Source organism: Lagopus muta, chromosome 8 (assembly GCF_023343835.1).
Source record: "Lagopus muta isolate bLagMut1 chromosome 8, bLagMut1 primary, whole genome shotgun sequence".
NCBI classification, from domain to species: Eukaryota; Metazoa; Chordata; class Aves; order Galliformes; family Phasianidae; genus Lagopus; species Lagopus muta.
This window is the reverse complement of record NC_064440.1, coordinates 5,594,066-5,610,181: the sequence shown is the minus strand read 5'-3', so window position 1 is coordinate 5,610,181 and position 16,116 is coordinate 5,594,066. Positions and strand designations below refer to the sequence as shown.

At 40.6% G+C, this 16,116-nt stretch overlaps 1 protein-coding gene across 18 annotated transcripts in view; it reads left to right on the top strand.

Annotated features, from left to right (window-relative positions):
• The window catches only part of THSD7B (thrombospondin type 1 domain containing 7B), a 292,293-nt gene that overhangs the window by 255,891 nt on the left and 20,286 nt on the right, over nt 1-16,116 (top strand). For all 18 annotated transcript variants that reach the window (XM_048953272.1, XM_048953264.1, XM_048953266.1 and 15 more), the window contains 4 exons: nt 3,199-3,332; nt 4,064-4,217; nt 14,398-14,539; nt 15,888-16,003. In XM_048953272.1, the coding sequence (XP_048809229.1) occupies nt 3,199-3,332; nt 4,064-4,217; nt 14,398-14,539; nt 15,888-16,003 (546 nt within the window). The remainder of the gene's footprint in view (nt 1-3,198; nt 3,333-4,063; nt 4,218-14,397; nt 14,540-15,887; nt 16,004-16,116) is intronic.

The following is a 16,116-nucleotide window of genomic DNA, read 5'->3' as shown; positions in this document are numbered from 1 at the left end:
GAGGTGCTCATCAGGAAAGCTACCCAAAATACAGCTAGGAATTTCTTTTAATGAATCACATCAGTTTGGCAAGTGTACTTTTTCCTGTATGTCCTTTGGGAGATCATTGTTATTACTGACCTCCATGTAAATAAATACATTTCAGGGTGCTGTTAATTACATAAAAGTTCTGTTGTGTTTAGATGTTTGGACCTTTCATTAGAAGGTAAGGATGAGCTATTAAAAAAAAAAAAAAAAGAGACTAACAACAGATATATATAAATGCTAACTTCTGTATGTTGTGTAGGAATCCAAGATACTTTAGGAAGAACTTAGGGTTTGCATTGGAGTGAGTAAGAACTGGCTTCTTTTTTTTTTTTTTTTTCAGAAGAAACCTACAGTGGTTTGTGTCCCAAAAAACAACTTCTATCTTTCTTGCCCTTAATTCCTTTGGACCATGCCTATCAATTTGATTTTAGGACTCAGGTGTTAATATATCTCAGATTAGTTGTGGTTACAGAGAATGATACAGCGAGCAGTGCTGAGTTACAGAGCCCTCTGCTCATCCCTCCGTCTTGTTCTAGCTTCCGTCCTTCAGGAGATGCAGTGCAGCCATGCAGCTCTGCACCAATGTTGGATGTTCACTGGTAAGGGATTTCTAAGTGCACTGCATAGTGGGTTTGTGTAAGTTTAGCAGCAGTGAGCGTTAAGTGGGTTGTTTTCCCAGGAGCTGTTGTGTTTGTGCTTGGGAAGAGGAGTGGTGTATCCCAGCCTGCTCTGGCTCAGGCGTGTTGGCCCAAGCCAAGCCTAACAACTTGAATCCAAGAGAGGTACACAGGAAGAATGCATAGGATCAAGGTGCGTGAGGAGCAGCTGAGCTCCCTGGGTTTGTCGGGCCCAGAGAGAAGAGGCTGAGGGGCAGCTGCAGCTCTCATAGGGAGCTCTGCTCTCTGGTGTCAGCAACAGGACATCTGAGGAGGCTCAGGTGTGGGTTAGGGAAAGGTTCTGCACTGGAGGGTGGTTTGATGGGAGTCCTAACTTTAATGATGTGGATGCAAGGAGCAACTGAGCTGCAGACTGCCGTGTTGTGGGCTCTTTGGGGCCAGCACACGAAGCAGGAGCTGCAGGGTTTAAGTTGGTCCTTTGGGCTCTGCTGATATTGTGTGGCTGGTGCTGTGTGCTGTTGTCTGTGTGCGTGCCCTGCTCAGCTCGTACAAACCTGCAGCTGTCTCCAGGGAGAGAGATGAGGCTCCCCATGCGGTCACACAGGCTTGACATGACTAGGCACCAGAATACAAATGCTATATTAACAGCTTTATTATTGCAGCCCTGCCTGCTTTCCAAGAGAGTGCATTTGAGGTATCACTTCACATCACTATTAACTATGTATCATCTTTTTATTTTGCCTGTGCGTGTTTCCTCAGGTGGGTTTTAGTTCATGTGGCATCCCATCCCTTCCCAAACCCTGCTGGTTTTCTTATACAAAAATGTGCCACGAATGGCAAATACCACACATTTTGACCATCAAAATATAAGTGTTGTAAATTCCTGATGTTAGTTCTCTACTGTCTGCAAATGGGCTGCATGGGTTTTCCATATATAACTGACTGTAAACCAGAAGGTGAGAGGTGACTGTGCTCACAAGGCGGCAGTGCCAAGCCTTTGGTCTGGGCTGGTGCAGGAGCAGCTGTAGCTCACTCCTTGCTGTGGGCTGGGTGCTGAGGTACTCATGGTGTTTGCATTCTGGTGTTGTTCACCTCCAACCCTTAGGGAAAACTCTGCTTACGCCTAAAGCACACATTTCTCACAAATATCTCCTGTAGAAAGCAGTGTTTAGTCAAACAATTCAGGCAGTGTAGCTGCTTTTCCCCCCATAGAGCAGAGACACTGATAAATACCCTGAGTCTCTACATCCATCTGTTGGGACTGTGCCTGCTTCTCAACACACTGCTATGGCCCCCTGTGCCTGCAGGCTGGGCTGGGAGCACAACTCCCACCCACAGGTGCTTCCTTGCTTTGCTCCTGTGTGTATCATTTCATGCTAATGAGTGTGACTGCACAGCTAATTAGTGAATAGCTGACACTGAGACTTAGCTGCTATGCATATAGATATACCTGTGTATCTTTAGCAAGTTACCTTCTTCTCATCTGATAGGAAGTTAACGTGCCGATGAGGCACCGGTTCTCTTCTCAAGCCAATCTCCCCATCCTTCACCTGCAAAATATTGCAAATAAGATTTCATTATTGCTATAGTCATAAGCTATTATTTTAAAATGAAGCTGTAAATCAGATGTGTAGCTGAAATTCTTTATTTGAGGGGTGGGGTGGATGAGTCTACAGTTATTTTATCAGTGAGACTTGTACCGATGACAGCAGCATGGCCATGGAAATTTTCGCTTGCTGAAGAAGAAATCTTAGGTAGGCTCTGTTTTTGAGGGGCAGCAAGAGAGAATGTTGTACCTTCAGATCAGCTTCTGCAGACAGATTGGTTCAAAACAAGTAAGTTTTATTCATTACAGTAACAGAACTGTTGAAACATTCATTTGTTTAAACCTAGAAATCTGCTGAAGTACTGCTCCTCAGTGTGCTGCTTCAACCAGATTGAATGCTGAGCATCAAAAGAAATGTTTATCAAGCTTTTGTGTTATTTTTCTCAGTATTTGGTTGTATTTTTCTTTCTGCATAGATACTGTAGTTCAGGTGAATACACAGTCGTGTTTGATTGAGAGATATGTTAGAGAAAAGTCACTAGCATTTATGGTTTTGTGTATAAAGATGAAATTTGTAGGTTGTGTTAAATTACTTACCAGGATATGCTAGAAGCACAGGCAAATGAGTGCAGATTTTAAACATGTACCTTTTGAAACATGAAAATGATGCGGTGCATATGGTCCCAGTGAATGACATGATAGATTATAGTGAGAGCAGTCTGAGCAAATGAAATTGTAATGGAATTCCTGCTCTGGCTTTAGAGAATAACTTATTTATCCTGCATCCTAAGATGCTGCATGCATACTACAGTTTATCATATACTTAGAAATCCCCTGGCAAGTCAATAATGAATAAATGAACTTAAAGATATGATAACACTTAGAGCATAAGGAGCAGAAGATAGGATGTTTTTCAGTCTACTCTTTTGTTGTTTTGGCTGAGGTGTTTCTGCAGAGATGCTGACCCGGATAGTTCAAATGAATAGTTTTGATTCTTTTTTCTGGCAGGTGTACGAGGCAGTCCCATGCTACACTGAGTGCAATCAGTATTCTTGGGTAGTCGAACCGTGGTCTCCGTGCAAAATCAACAGTGAACAAAATTCCCTCCACTGTGGAGAAGGAATACAAACGAGGAAAGTCAGGTGCGTGAAGACAAAAGCACAATTGCAAATTATAAAGAGCTCAAACATGCTTGCATAAAGCTGAAACAACTGGCTAAGTGACAGTGAATATGTTGTTAAGTCCAAGGTATTTCAGATGAAAAGAAATGCGTGTGTCTGTATGATGATTAACAGGGAAAGCACTGAGAGATGAAGCCTTGTGTTATGATTAAGATTTCTTTCATGAAGAAGGCATGATGTTTAAATTAGAATTCTTTAACCTAAATGCCATACAGGTACAGCACACTCCTGACCTGCATAGCCTCCATATTCTCATTGCTAACATATTCCCTAAGTAATAGCACAGTGTTAACTGGAGTGGTGTTCATTATCAGTAAGTATTCATTCCCTAGGCTTGGCAAATACTGTGATTTCTAAATGTGAGGATGTTACTAATGGGAGTACAAAGGTTTGTTCTTTCTGGTTGTCATTTTCTCTTCATTCATGTGTCTTCCAATCAAAGTTAAAAGCTCCTTGTATGAAGCTTTAAATATTTATTTACAGTATTTATTGAAACCTGAATCACAGAAGTCCATCATGTGCATAGCATTTCAATTTGGCTTGTTAACACCATTAATTCATCACTTTGACTTAATGCGTACAGCTTTGTGTTACATACAGTGTCCTATCTGGAGTTGTGCAGACCTGCTGACATCTGTCACTTCTGTAATAAGCTGATTAAACTCAAACAAAAATTTATGTTTTCTGTGTAGGTGTGTAAGTACTACAGAAGACCATGGAGGGGAAGCTGTACCCAACACCCTGTGCAATAAGGCTGAAATCCCAAGTGAAATTCGGAAGTGCAGCTTGTACTGCCCCAATGAGTGTGCAGTGTCTGACTGGGGACCATGGAGCACGTGTCCACAGGTAGGTTTTCCTGGCTGAGGTTCCAGTGGAAAGTTCCTCGTGTTGTATTCTTTGTCCTTCAACCGCTGTGTGAAAGAATTAATTTCTAACAACAAAGTAAATACATTTTCATGGATCCTACTGCCTACGTGGTTGAATCTGGAGATTTCTTTATTTCTACAGAGACTGAACTCTAGAAAATTACTTAGTAAAACACATAGGTATGTCTGTGACAATTCAATCAAGCACAGCAGGTGACAGGATTGGCATTGTGTTGTGGTTAAGTGTCTGTTTGTGTCCCCCTACTCAGGGGAGCGCTCTGTATGTGGTGCATATCTCTCATGGTTAGGGATGGTGGCACTCCTCCAGACAGATCTTAGGCTGGAGGGAATTACAGCTCTCTCTTCTCAAAAAGACAGTATTTCTGTCTAGCATCTCCTCCTCCAAAAACCCTGAAGGAAGATTTGAGGCAGTAGTAACAAGGGTACGGCAGCAAGATGTGTGAACAGTTTGTTATGTCACAAAATACTCTAAGCTCTCTGAATTATGCAACCACTGCCAAATGCTCTCTGTTGTTTGTTAGTTTTTTAACTGTCCAAGATGGAAAGAAGCTGCAAATTTTGCCCTGTGAAAACTCTTTGGCCTCAAGGCATGCAATTTGAAAGCTATCGTTTCTCTATGGTTAGTGTTGAAATAGGTGCTAGGCTAATTCTAAGCAGTTTTGTGACATACTTAAGTGGCAGAAATATTCACTGCCCTTACGTTAACAAGGCCATTATCAAAAGTCCGAGAGGTTATTGGACAGATACTTGTAGTACTGCTGACATAGGTAATTTCCTCCTGTAATATTTTGTGTAGGCTATCGATATATTCAGTAAGATCATGTCAAATGAAAGCTTGGGTTTCATTTCCTGTGTTCACCTCCTCCTGAGCAGATCAGCTTCGATTAAGTAGAATTCGCTTGCAACCGATACAGATCCTTTCAAAGTCCCACCCTGGTTGGGCTGTTTCTTTGCCATTAAGTTGTTTTCAGAAATAGATTTTCTTCACTTTAGCTTGCAGTAACTAATGCAGCTTCTCAAAGCCATTGGGTATTTTTCAGTCACATTAGTGAGTTGGTTATGAAGGACTGCTTGAGGCATCCTAATATCCTTAAGACACCCTGAGTTTTTGGTGGAAGACTCCTTTACTGCAATGGTGAAGTCTCTACAGCTCACAGAAGCACAAAGGGATGACCACAACAAGCCTGATGGGATGACACTCCATCAGGTGACATAACTTTTGGTGCTTCCAGGCTCATGTGCCACAGTCCTCATTTCTCCTTGTACATCGTTCTGCCATGGGAGATGTTAATTCATAAATATGAGGGTGTCTGCCTGCCAATGCAATTAACTGAACAATATGCTTTCACAAGCTGTTCTGCAATGCTTTGTTGTGAAACAGAGATGACTGTGTGTGGAGAGAGCATGTGTTTAAATAGTTCTGTCCAGATACAAAGCAATAAACAGCTTGAAGTTTTATAGACAAATAAAACCCTCCCTTTGAAGAGTTTACAGCAGCACTGTCTCACTTTTATAGCTACACGGGCTGTTTGTGTTCCTTTGGTTTTAAGAGGGCCACACAGCACAGTTCCTCCCAGACTGCAGATGCTTAATAACTCTTAAGGCAAGCACTGGATTTGCTATACATGCAGAATGACCCTTCTGTGAAAATGGTGTTTATTCATTCTGTACATGGGGCAGGGATTGAGGGTAACTGAATGGCCAGGAGTGAGGCACTGCCAGCACAAGGATGATTAAAGCAACCTTCAGCCTCCTTAGTTGTCACAGGGAAAAGGTGGCAGCTAAGAATGGCCATGCACTGGTGAACATAGTGAATGGAGTTACAAAGGCAATGGAGTCAATGGAGTTTCTCATTTCATCTTTAAGAGAAGATCTACGTATAGTCAGTTGGATAACTCCTTTATAGCTGGGAGGTTGGATTTGGGTCTTGCATGGAAGCACTGCAAAAAACCACCCAAATATAAAAGTTTGCACCTGGAGCCAAACATCATTTTGGTCAAACCTGTTGTGCCTCCAGTCTGCATCAAGTCTCTTGCTATGGAGTGTCACGTCAATAAGTTGGTCTATGTAAAGCCTCTAGCCCATTAGGATTGCCTGTTCAGTTTTTTTGAGGGAATTTTACTCAGTAAGTGATAAACACCTGCATGATTTCCAACTCACCTCATGCTGCAAGTAAATGCCCATCCTCAAAGAATGTGCAAAACACTTTTTGTATATTCACTGAAAATACATTTCCTAAGTATGGCTCCCCAGGTAACTTAAAACTTTTGAAGGATCACATCATGCTTAAACAGAAAAGACAAACCATACAGCCTTGTTACTTTTCTTTCGAACACATTTACATTTCATTACAAAATAGTTGGCATTATGTTAGACCTAGAACTCTTGTGAGGCATCTGCCAAAGAGCATTCTGGGAAATCCTCCTGTATCTCTGGCCGTGTTTGGCTTACAGGAGATAAAGAGGATTTATGAAACTTGACAAATTCCAGTTTGTAAGAAATGAGCAACTCCAATTTCAGCATCATCTTTGACTGAGTAGCTCTTTGGTTCAAGATATTTACCTAAGATTTGGTCACGTGAGAATTCTTTTCCAGTCACTTTGGTGCTCTGCTCCAATTTTATAGTGTTGATAATAAATTCATCCTGATAGCAGAATAACTAAGCTTTATCAGCCAAATATAAAAAGGCCTTTTAGATTATCCAGTTTACCCTTTGTCAGTATGTCATTGTATACCCTGGATACTTTCTGGGGTACTACTTCATTACTTCTGTTTTATGTTGTAGCAGTACTCTTCCCATGTGGATTTTTTACTTTCAAGATGGTAAATGATCTTGAATCATATTGAAATCAATGAGTCATAAAGGTGGTGACTGCTTTGTCAATAGGAAGTATTTTCTTCAATACTTCTTTCTACAAAAGCATGCAGCTGTGGTTGTATTCCTTTTGGTTTCTTGATTCCTTTTTAGTATTACTCTTTGTAGGGGCATTTTTCTTAGTTCAAGGCGCTGCCACCATTCCTTTATGTAGATTTTTCAATTGAATTGCAATTTTTGCATCTTGATCATGCTGCTATTTAACATCGCTACACAAATTTCCTCTAATGGCACTTTGCTGTGACCCAGAAATGCAACTGTCTGAAATGTAATACCTCAAGATTACTTTTGAGGTTCTGTCTCTTTGCTGGATTCAAGAAACTCATAATTACTGATTTAAAGCTTCTCTTTTACTCTCACATTCTCTATTGTAAGAAGAAATTCAAAATGGTTTTCTCTCTGATTGAAGACTATTTTTTGGCTCATAAAGTTTTCTTCTTTGTCGCTAAGTAACACCCATGTAAGTTAAATATCAAGGCTTTAAAGCCATTAAAATAACAGTTTGAAGCTTGCTAGTTAGTTAGAAAAAAAAATCATGAGCAAATTAGATTGACTTGCATTTTGCTTCAGAGATTTCATATTCATTCCGGCTACAATAGCGTGTTTAGTCAGACATCATCACTTGATTGCTCAAAGACCCAGCTAAACAATCTGGAAGCTGAAATCCTATCATCTCTGTTAAATATTCAGTGATCGAATAACAGGCACTACCTGCAGTGTCTTGACTTTGTCTTCATCTGACTTGGAAATATAATTAATTGACTTCAATTGAATTCATCAAAGCACTCTTAAAATGAGTTAATATGTGAGTTGTGCTACAAGTCCCTGAAATAATTACCTCAATTTTTTTTTTTGTTAGCTGTGTGCTACCTTGTGAATAGCAGTCACAGCCCTACTGTCGGATCTGAGTGGCCTTCATGTTTGCCTCATCTGTTGGTTTTCCTAGCAGCAAATTCTAAGAGGTCTGAAATTAGTTAATTAGAGGGGGTTACATGTCAAGCGAATGAGAGCAGCTGTCCCTATTTCAGTGAGCATTTTCCTCCTGGATCAATAGCCATTTACAGTGCTCAGGACTTGTAACAACTGATTTATTATTCTCCTGAATCTGTGAGGTGTGTGCAATATTCAGATAACTGCTTGTACTAAAAGTGGCAATAGGCAATACAGCTGACTCACAGGTTTCACAGTGACTTTCATCTCAGGTGTGAGTCTGAGTTGTTATGGTTTGGAAGTGCTTTCCCCCTAAGCCAATTGGAAAAGAAATCGAGGACTCATTTGTAGGTTTTGCGGTTCATTGCACGCATTACTGGATCTTCGTCTCAACTGGTAACTTCACATGTAAGCTTGACAGAGGACCTGGGTATTATGAGTATTGGGCTGAAGAATGAAGATTGAATAGAGTTTAATTTCTAGACTAGGGGATAATTCAGTTAAGTCAAGAATAAGAATCATGCTGGCCTAATGCTTTCCTGGATCAACATACACTGTTCTTTGTCCATAGGTATGACCTGATTTTTTTTGAGATGGTTTTATCAAAAAAGTTAGTGATTTATATATATATTTTAGGTTTGTTGGTTTGTTTTATTCACCTTTATTAAAAATGTTTATAAAATAAATAACAGTTATGTAAGTATGCAAGTGAGTTTCAGAACTTAGATACGTCTCAAAAAGGAAGTCTACATAAGTGCATTTTCATTTTAAAGGAGTGCTCGTGTTACTGTAAGGGGATTGTTAAATTGTTCTGAAACATCCACGTCTGCATGAACAATGCAGTGGTTCATTGCAATGTTAAAAATAGTTAAACCTTGTTGCTGCCAACGCATTTACCTTAGTTTGAGGTTGCATGTTTCCTTATGAATAGACTTTTAAATATAACGTGGCCAGCTATTTATAGAGCAGCGTGCTTAATACAAGCCATTTGATAAATAAAGCAGCTTAAAGGGCTTTCTGTTACTGCGTTACAACCTTTATGCTGAACAATTATGATGCATGTGAAAGCCTAGATCAGTGGACAGCTTTTTAAATCCACCACAAAGAAAGTCTGATAGAATATATTAATGTGCAACGTTAACAACCCTTCCTCAAGGACTTAGATTTCATAACCTTATGAAACCTTTATTTTATTTTGCATCCTTTTCTTCCAGAACAAACTTTCTATACTTCGTCTGTTCTGTTATTGTCTGGAGCAAAGGCTGGGTACATTCTTTGTGTATGTTTATATCCCTCACTTTTCATATTATCTTAAAATAGTGTCAAGTGGTCATGCTAGAAAAATGTGACTGGCTAAAAGAAATACTAAAAAATGCAGTAGATATAATGCCAAGAATTCCTCTGTAGAATCAAGAAGATGGCTTTTATAGTTTCTCAAGTGAATAGTCCTTTAGGAAAGACACCAATTCATTCCTCTCTTAACGTGATATTTATCTTCCAGTGCCTCAGGATGTTTTCTTTTTGTTATCATATATATAATCTTGTCTGTAGATGCTGGGCTCAAACTCAGCTTTTTCACAATTGATAGAAAAGAATAATGAAAACAGTGAGATTTAATGCAGTAAAGTAGGGGACAGTCGAGTTATGCATGTAAAGAAACTTACTGTCAGTGTATGATGTCCTTATGCTCTAAGATATGCTGTATGATTTGTAAGATATGAATTGTGACTTGAGTTACATGCCCATTATTATTACCATCTAGAAATTAATTCCATGTCTACCAGTTATATCAAAGGAAGTATGTGCCTGAATTGCACACTCCATTGCTTACAGTCATCGAGGAGGAGTCTGGAATAAAACCAACAGCCAACACTGTCTGTAAAGCTAAGTGCCAAAATTAGTTGGCACTTAACCTTGAAGGTACATAAAGTTACAACATCTGTACCTTCTGCTTTCATGCATCATAGCATTTCTTGTTTTCTCTCTTATATTTATTGCCAGTCAACATCCATATTCATCCTCCTTCTTTGATCCAGAAATCTCTAACCTGTACAGGCAGAAATCTATAGCCTGGGTGGTGCAGAAAGTAGATTTTCCCTGAATAAAGATAGAAATTAGACAAAGGTTTTCCACTGGCCAAGCAGATAGTAAGCTCTCATGATTCTCAGGTAGAAGGAAGACTAAGTTGTCCTTCGTTGTAGACCCAACCCTCTGGCAGAGCAGAGTCTTGGTTTCCTGTGGTCTGGCATCTCTCCAGAGCTGTTCTCATTGCAGTTTGCTGGAGGTGTCTTTGGAGTCAAGACCCAGCCCTTTACACTCAAGCCAGAGGCAGAATTTGAGCCCACTTTCTTGTCTCATTTCATATACCTGAGCTGTGTGCATGAGCTGGATCCCATCACAGATCAGTGAGATCCATACAAGCATGGCATGGAGGGCTTCAGCTTCTGCATTGCACTCAGTTTGGCCATCTTCTAGCTCTGACACAGTCTAAATCTACCTTCATAAATCAGTCTAAATCTGTCACCTTGACTTTCAGGGTAGAAAGATTTCTATAATGCCCAATTTAAGCTAGTTGTTACATGCCAAATCCTCCCACAGGCATAAAAATAAATAGCATGACTGTAAGGAGATGATCTAAAAAAAACAAGTCAAAATTTAATTCCCACAACGGCATACTGTAATTGTACATACCTGCCTGTCTCTGAACAGTGATGCTGACTGCACCTTTTCTTCTTTCATTTTCCTTTTGCTGTATATACTGCACTGGCTGATGCTGAGCACAAACCCAACTACTTACAAGAGGGAATGTCCAACTTTATGTAAAATTAATAATGAAAAGCTAAATCTACAGTCAGTAAAAATAGTATTTATTAGTGGAATGACTTGAAGTAAAATTATGCCTTTTAAAGTACCACACTGTTTAATGGAAAGAGAGAAATTGGAAATGAAAGTGCTTGGAAAAGGGCTGATGCGCTTTCTGTTTATTAAAAAAAATAAAGTGGATTCATATATGCTTGTGAGAATAAACTTGGTTTCCTAGTGGGATAAGAAATCTATCCTTTTCCAGTTTAAAACCTTTACCCCTTTTCTTTTCTCTACGTGCTCTTGTAAGAAATCCCTTCCCAACTTTTGGGCAGGCCTCCTTTAGGTAATGGAAGGCTGCAGTGAGGATTCCCTGGAGCCTTCTCTTCTCCAGGCTGAACAAGGCTATCTGTTTCAACTTTTCTTCATGGGAGAGGTGCTCCAGCCCTCTGAGTGTCTTTGTGGCCTCCTCTGGACCTGCTCCAATAGTTCCACGTCACTCTTATGCTGGAAGCCCAAGGTCTGGACATGGTACTCCAGATACTTACAGGGGCAAAGTAGAGAGGAATTTCCTCCCTTGCCCTGCTGGCCACCCACCCCTTTTTTGATGCAGCCCAGCATACAGTTGGCTTTCTGAGCTGCAAACACACATTGCTGGCTCATGTTGAATTTTTCATCAACCAGCACTTCCAAATCCTTCTCCTCAGGACAAGAAGTTAGGTAGTGCCAGCCCCAGTACCAACACCTGAGAAGCACCACTCACTGATGGAATGGCACCTGTACTGTTTCATATGGAATATTATTTTTGAGTAGTCAGGTTGACTGTCCTTTTCTACATCTGTGAGAATACTCAGAATCAAGCCCTTCTGTAGTCTTGCCCAGATCTTGGTTAGCTCTGTAACAGTTCCTCCTGCCTAGCAGCTGATGTGTTTCTTTATTTCTTGTTAATGCTCTCAGTATTTCCTCACAAGAAACAATCTCTCTTCTTCAACTTTTGCTGTTTACATCCTCTGACTACTTCGGGTTTCCAAACCCATTCCTTATTCTTTGCCATATAGTATTTTATTTTTCCAGCCTGGGATTTTTGTGGAGTCCTGTAGGAGTTGTGCACCCAACCCTATTGAGATTCCACAGTGGTTGGATGCTCGGCTCCCTCTTGCTCCTTTGAAAATTCCAGCTTTCATCTTTTTCTTTGCTAGCCATTCCCTCCTGCCGCTTATTCAGTTCCATATATATTTGGTTCAATTTTTTACATAGTTAACTTGAAAGAGTAAGGCCAGAAAATCAATTATAAAACTAAATTGACTTCTCAATTGACGTAAAGAGAAACTCAACAAATAATATTACAGGATATTAGTTACAGTTTGCAGACTTTGAATTTTTGCATGTTTCCCATGTCCTCGGCTTGATTAAATGAACACTTTTGCGACAGAGATTCTTTATTATTCAGAACAGGTAAAAGTGAGTTGCTTATCGTATCAACCCTGGCTCCTCAACAAGGTGGCTCATCAGTGCAGTGAGAATGCCAGCTTCAGATCTGCAGTAAACTCCTCATTTGTTTAGATCCTGGCAAATGTGAGATATATCTCAACCTGTTGGAGTCGGGGCTGTTTCACTGTTCCACTAAAAGGACATCCGAGAGGGAAAATTGCCTGGCTAGCCAGGACTGCTGGGTGGCTGCAACAGCATGAATACCACACAGTGCTGAACTGCATCAAGGCCCTGTAATTGTGCACAGCAGGATGCATGCTAGACAATACTGTTTTATTAAAAGCAGTTACTTATCTACAAATTATGCATATTGTCTACCTACAGGTGGGTTGTTTTTGGAAAGGGAGCAAAGGCAGGTATTTTGGAGCTGGCACAAACTGAACTTCTTTCCCAGTGTTCGTTGATTTGTTTCTTTTCCTTTGGTAAAAATGCAGGAGAAAATTAATTAGCAGTAGCTACAGAAATACCTGCTTTGATTTTTTTTGTTTCTTTTAAATGGCCAAGTTACTTAAGCTATTACTGTGAGGATGAGCAGACTGGTTGTGGAGAAGGCCATAAACTATTGGTAAACAGCACAGGTTTAATTTTCAGACAATTGAGAACAATTAGTTGTTTTAGATGAGCGTGGATATTCAAATAAGATTACCGTTTAAAATGGTTTGACAAGATGTATGTCAACATCAGAACATAACACAATTTCCTTCATGTAATGTAAGCATTAAGGGACACACACCTTGACAACTGTTTTGAAAGCAGACCAGAACTTTTCCTGTTTGTTCTGATATTTATTCTGTTTTGTTAATGCTATCATCTGCGCTACTAATCCAGTTTACAGCAGTCTGACATTTTATGCTGCAGTGCCATGACATCTCTGTTTAATATTCACAGTACAGGAATTATCCATACTTTCACCCATGCAGGGTTCAGTGTTTGACAGCACTTAGTAGCATGATAATAAGCCTGTGGCTTTAAGCTGTTAGTTTTTTATTTTATTTTATTTAGAAGACTCTACAGAAAAATCATGTTTTAAATTCTCAATCACTTATGAAAATATTTTTCTACATGTTTTGTTTTCTTCATTTTCTTTGCTGTTCCAAAGCAATCTTTGGTCCTAATGAGAGACTGTTAGGAATTAAATAGGTCATCTTGTTCAGTAAATGCCTCTGGATAATAGAGATTTATTTAATTGGGATTCATTTTCATTAGGTTTGCTGGGACCACTCTCACTTGCCCGCTTTGTGGGACTGTGGAAGAGCTCTGCTGAGGCTCAGTGGGCCAGAGCCCTCGGGGCTGGTGTTCTATCCCAGCCTTACAGCTAAAAAGGCCATTATATACTTCCATAATCACCCTAGCTTCAGCATAAGCCTATTTATACTTTTTTATGAGATCATTTAATGAGACAAAACAGCTGTCTGTGGTGCTTTTAACCACCAATTAGCCCTGATCGCTGCCACAGCCATTTAATTTTCAGCACTGTGACTCCATCCTCCCCAGGCAGTGTGATGTGGGCACGACAACTAAGCTGGGCACACGGCAGTGACACAGCTCTCTCTGGTCCAAACCAGAAGTCATGTGTGGGCAGAAGTGGGTGGCACCTCTGTGTGAACTGAGAAGAGGTTATGTTATGTCCTTACGTCCCTCATGTTCTGGAGGGTGGATAGTGAGCAGGTGCTGTCCTCACCACAGAGGGGATGTTGTAAGACTGGAAGCACTTGGTCACTGTTGCTAAGAGCACAACTGAAATGGAAACCAGAAGTAGGGATGGAAGGCTGGTGAGAACAAACATCTGCAGTGCCTGTGATGCACAAGGACAAATGAAAATAGACTTCACTTGGCTCATACTCATGTGACTATGTGAACAAGCAGAATCCTGGGTTATAACCAGCCTGACGTCAGCATATCATGTCACAGGCTGTAAAAAGTCACCCCATCTTGTCAGCACAACCCTCTCTCAGCACTGTGGGTGTGCTTATGACAGCCCCAGCGCCATGTCTATGTATTCATCGGGGTCTCTTGTGCTGTCCATCACTTCTGTATGCAGGCGTGTGATCCAAGTACTGTGCAAACCCGATCTCGACAAGTGCTAAGATCTCCTGTCAGTAGAAAGCCCTGTCCTGAAGATTCACAAATGAAACCGTGTATTCTTAACCAAAACTGCTTCCAGTATCAGTACAATCTAACAGGTAGGTATAATTTTCCAATCTATTCTTTCCAGGAAGGGACACAAATTACAGTGCACTTTAAACTGATGTTCAGCTTTCTTAATTATCTTTATGTAAAAGACCCAGGTCCTTAAAGGCTTTCTCCAGTTGTGTTGTTAGTTATGTTTGCTTGCTGTGTTGGTTTCAGCCTTGTCATTACAAGGCTTACTTGCAGACATCACTAATTTCACTAACACTAATTACATGCCTACAGTTCTACAGGTTAATGGATAAATGTAGGATTTTAGCAGTTATCATTGTGTGTGTGCTGGAAATAGAACAAGTCAAATGGGATCTGTTTGTTTGTTTGGGCATCAGCAGAACTGTGTGCAAAGCTCCAGTTACAAGAGAATGTAACATGTATGGTTCCAGGGAAGGCAATAATACCCAGCAGAAGTCTGAATTGGAGGTGATACAGCTTATCTGGGTGGGCATAGGATATTGAAAGCAAAATACATTGTTTTGGCCTTAGTCAGGAGCAATTAGATCTGTTTCATATGAACTAGCAAAAAGAAAAAGTGCGAGCCCTTTTGTTTTGACTGACTCAGATCATTGAGAAAGATACTAAGAGGAGATCTGAGATGAACTTGTAGACTGGTGGGGAGGAGAGCAGAGCTGCAGAAACTGTTACACCTGAATACAAACTGAGCCTGAGAAATACAGACAGCATGATGATGAAACCTTTTTTTAGCACCGTATTTCAGAAATGAAGAACAGTTACGCATTGATGTTTATCAAAGGTGGAAGACAAAGTAATATGTTTTTCTGCTGGTACGCTTCCTATTTCTTGCTGGTGTATGGAAATTTTAGTTGTGCGTGTTATGTTTTTTGTTTATTTTAAATGGTGTTTTATGGCTTATTTTGCTTTGCTTGCATACTGCTCCTCATAATTTTGGACGAGCAATATGATATGAATTCTCTCCTCCTAGTAATGCCTGTTTTAGTTCACGAGTACTTGAGCTCTATTTGAAATAATGGGAAGCTTTGCTTTGAGACATAAAACGGATGAAATTATAGTTGCTTTTCAGAAACTTCCACAGCTACTTTATCAAAGTGAAGCTTTCCTTCTGACAATACAGCCCTGCAAATGCACCAACTGGGTTTAATTGATACGCTTTATCAGCATTTAACAGTTTTCTGTGCACCGTGGTGTACTGGTTTTGTTCAGGATTATCTGCGTGCGGAAGCTCTGAGCTTCAAATCTGAGCCTCGCTTTTACTGAAGAGCAACTTCCTTTTGTGTGCTTTCTTCTTGGGTTCGATACGAGCTAACATGGTGAAGTGTAACTCGAAGGCGAGTTACAGCAGAGTGCTGTGTCTTGTGCCTGCAGCCTGGAGCACGTGCCAGCTCAACGGGAACGCGACGTGCGGGCGAGGAGTTCGGAAGCGGCTCCTGAGCTGCGTGCGCAGCGATGGGGAGACGGTCAGTGCACGGCACTGCGAGCAGGTGAAGAGAGAAGCCGCGCGCCGCGGAGAGACGGGCAAACATTAATTGAATTCTCCTAATTTTCTGCCCCTCAGCAGCATGATGTCGCCCTGGTTATGGCTTACGTGTGCATT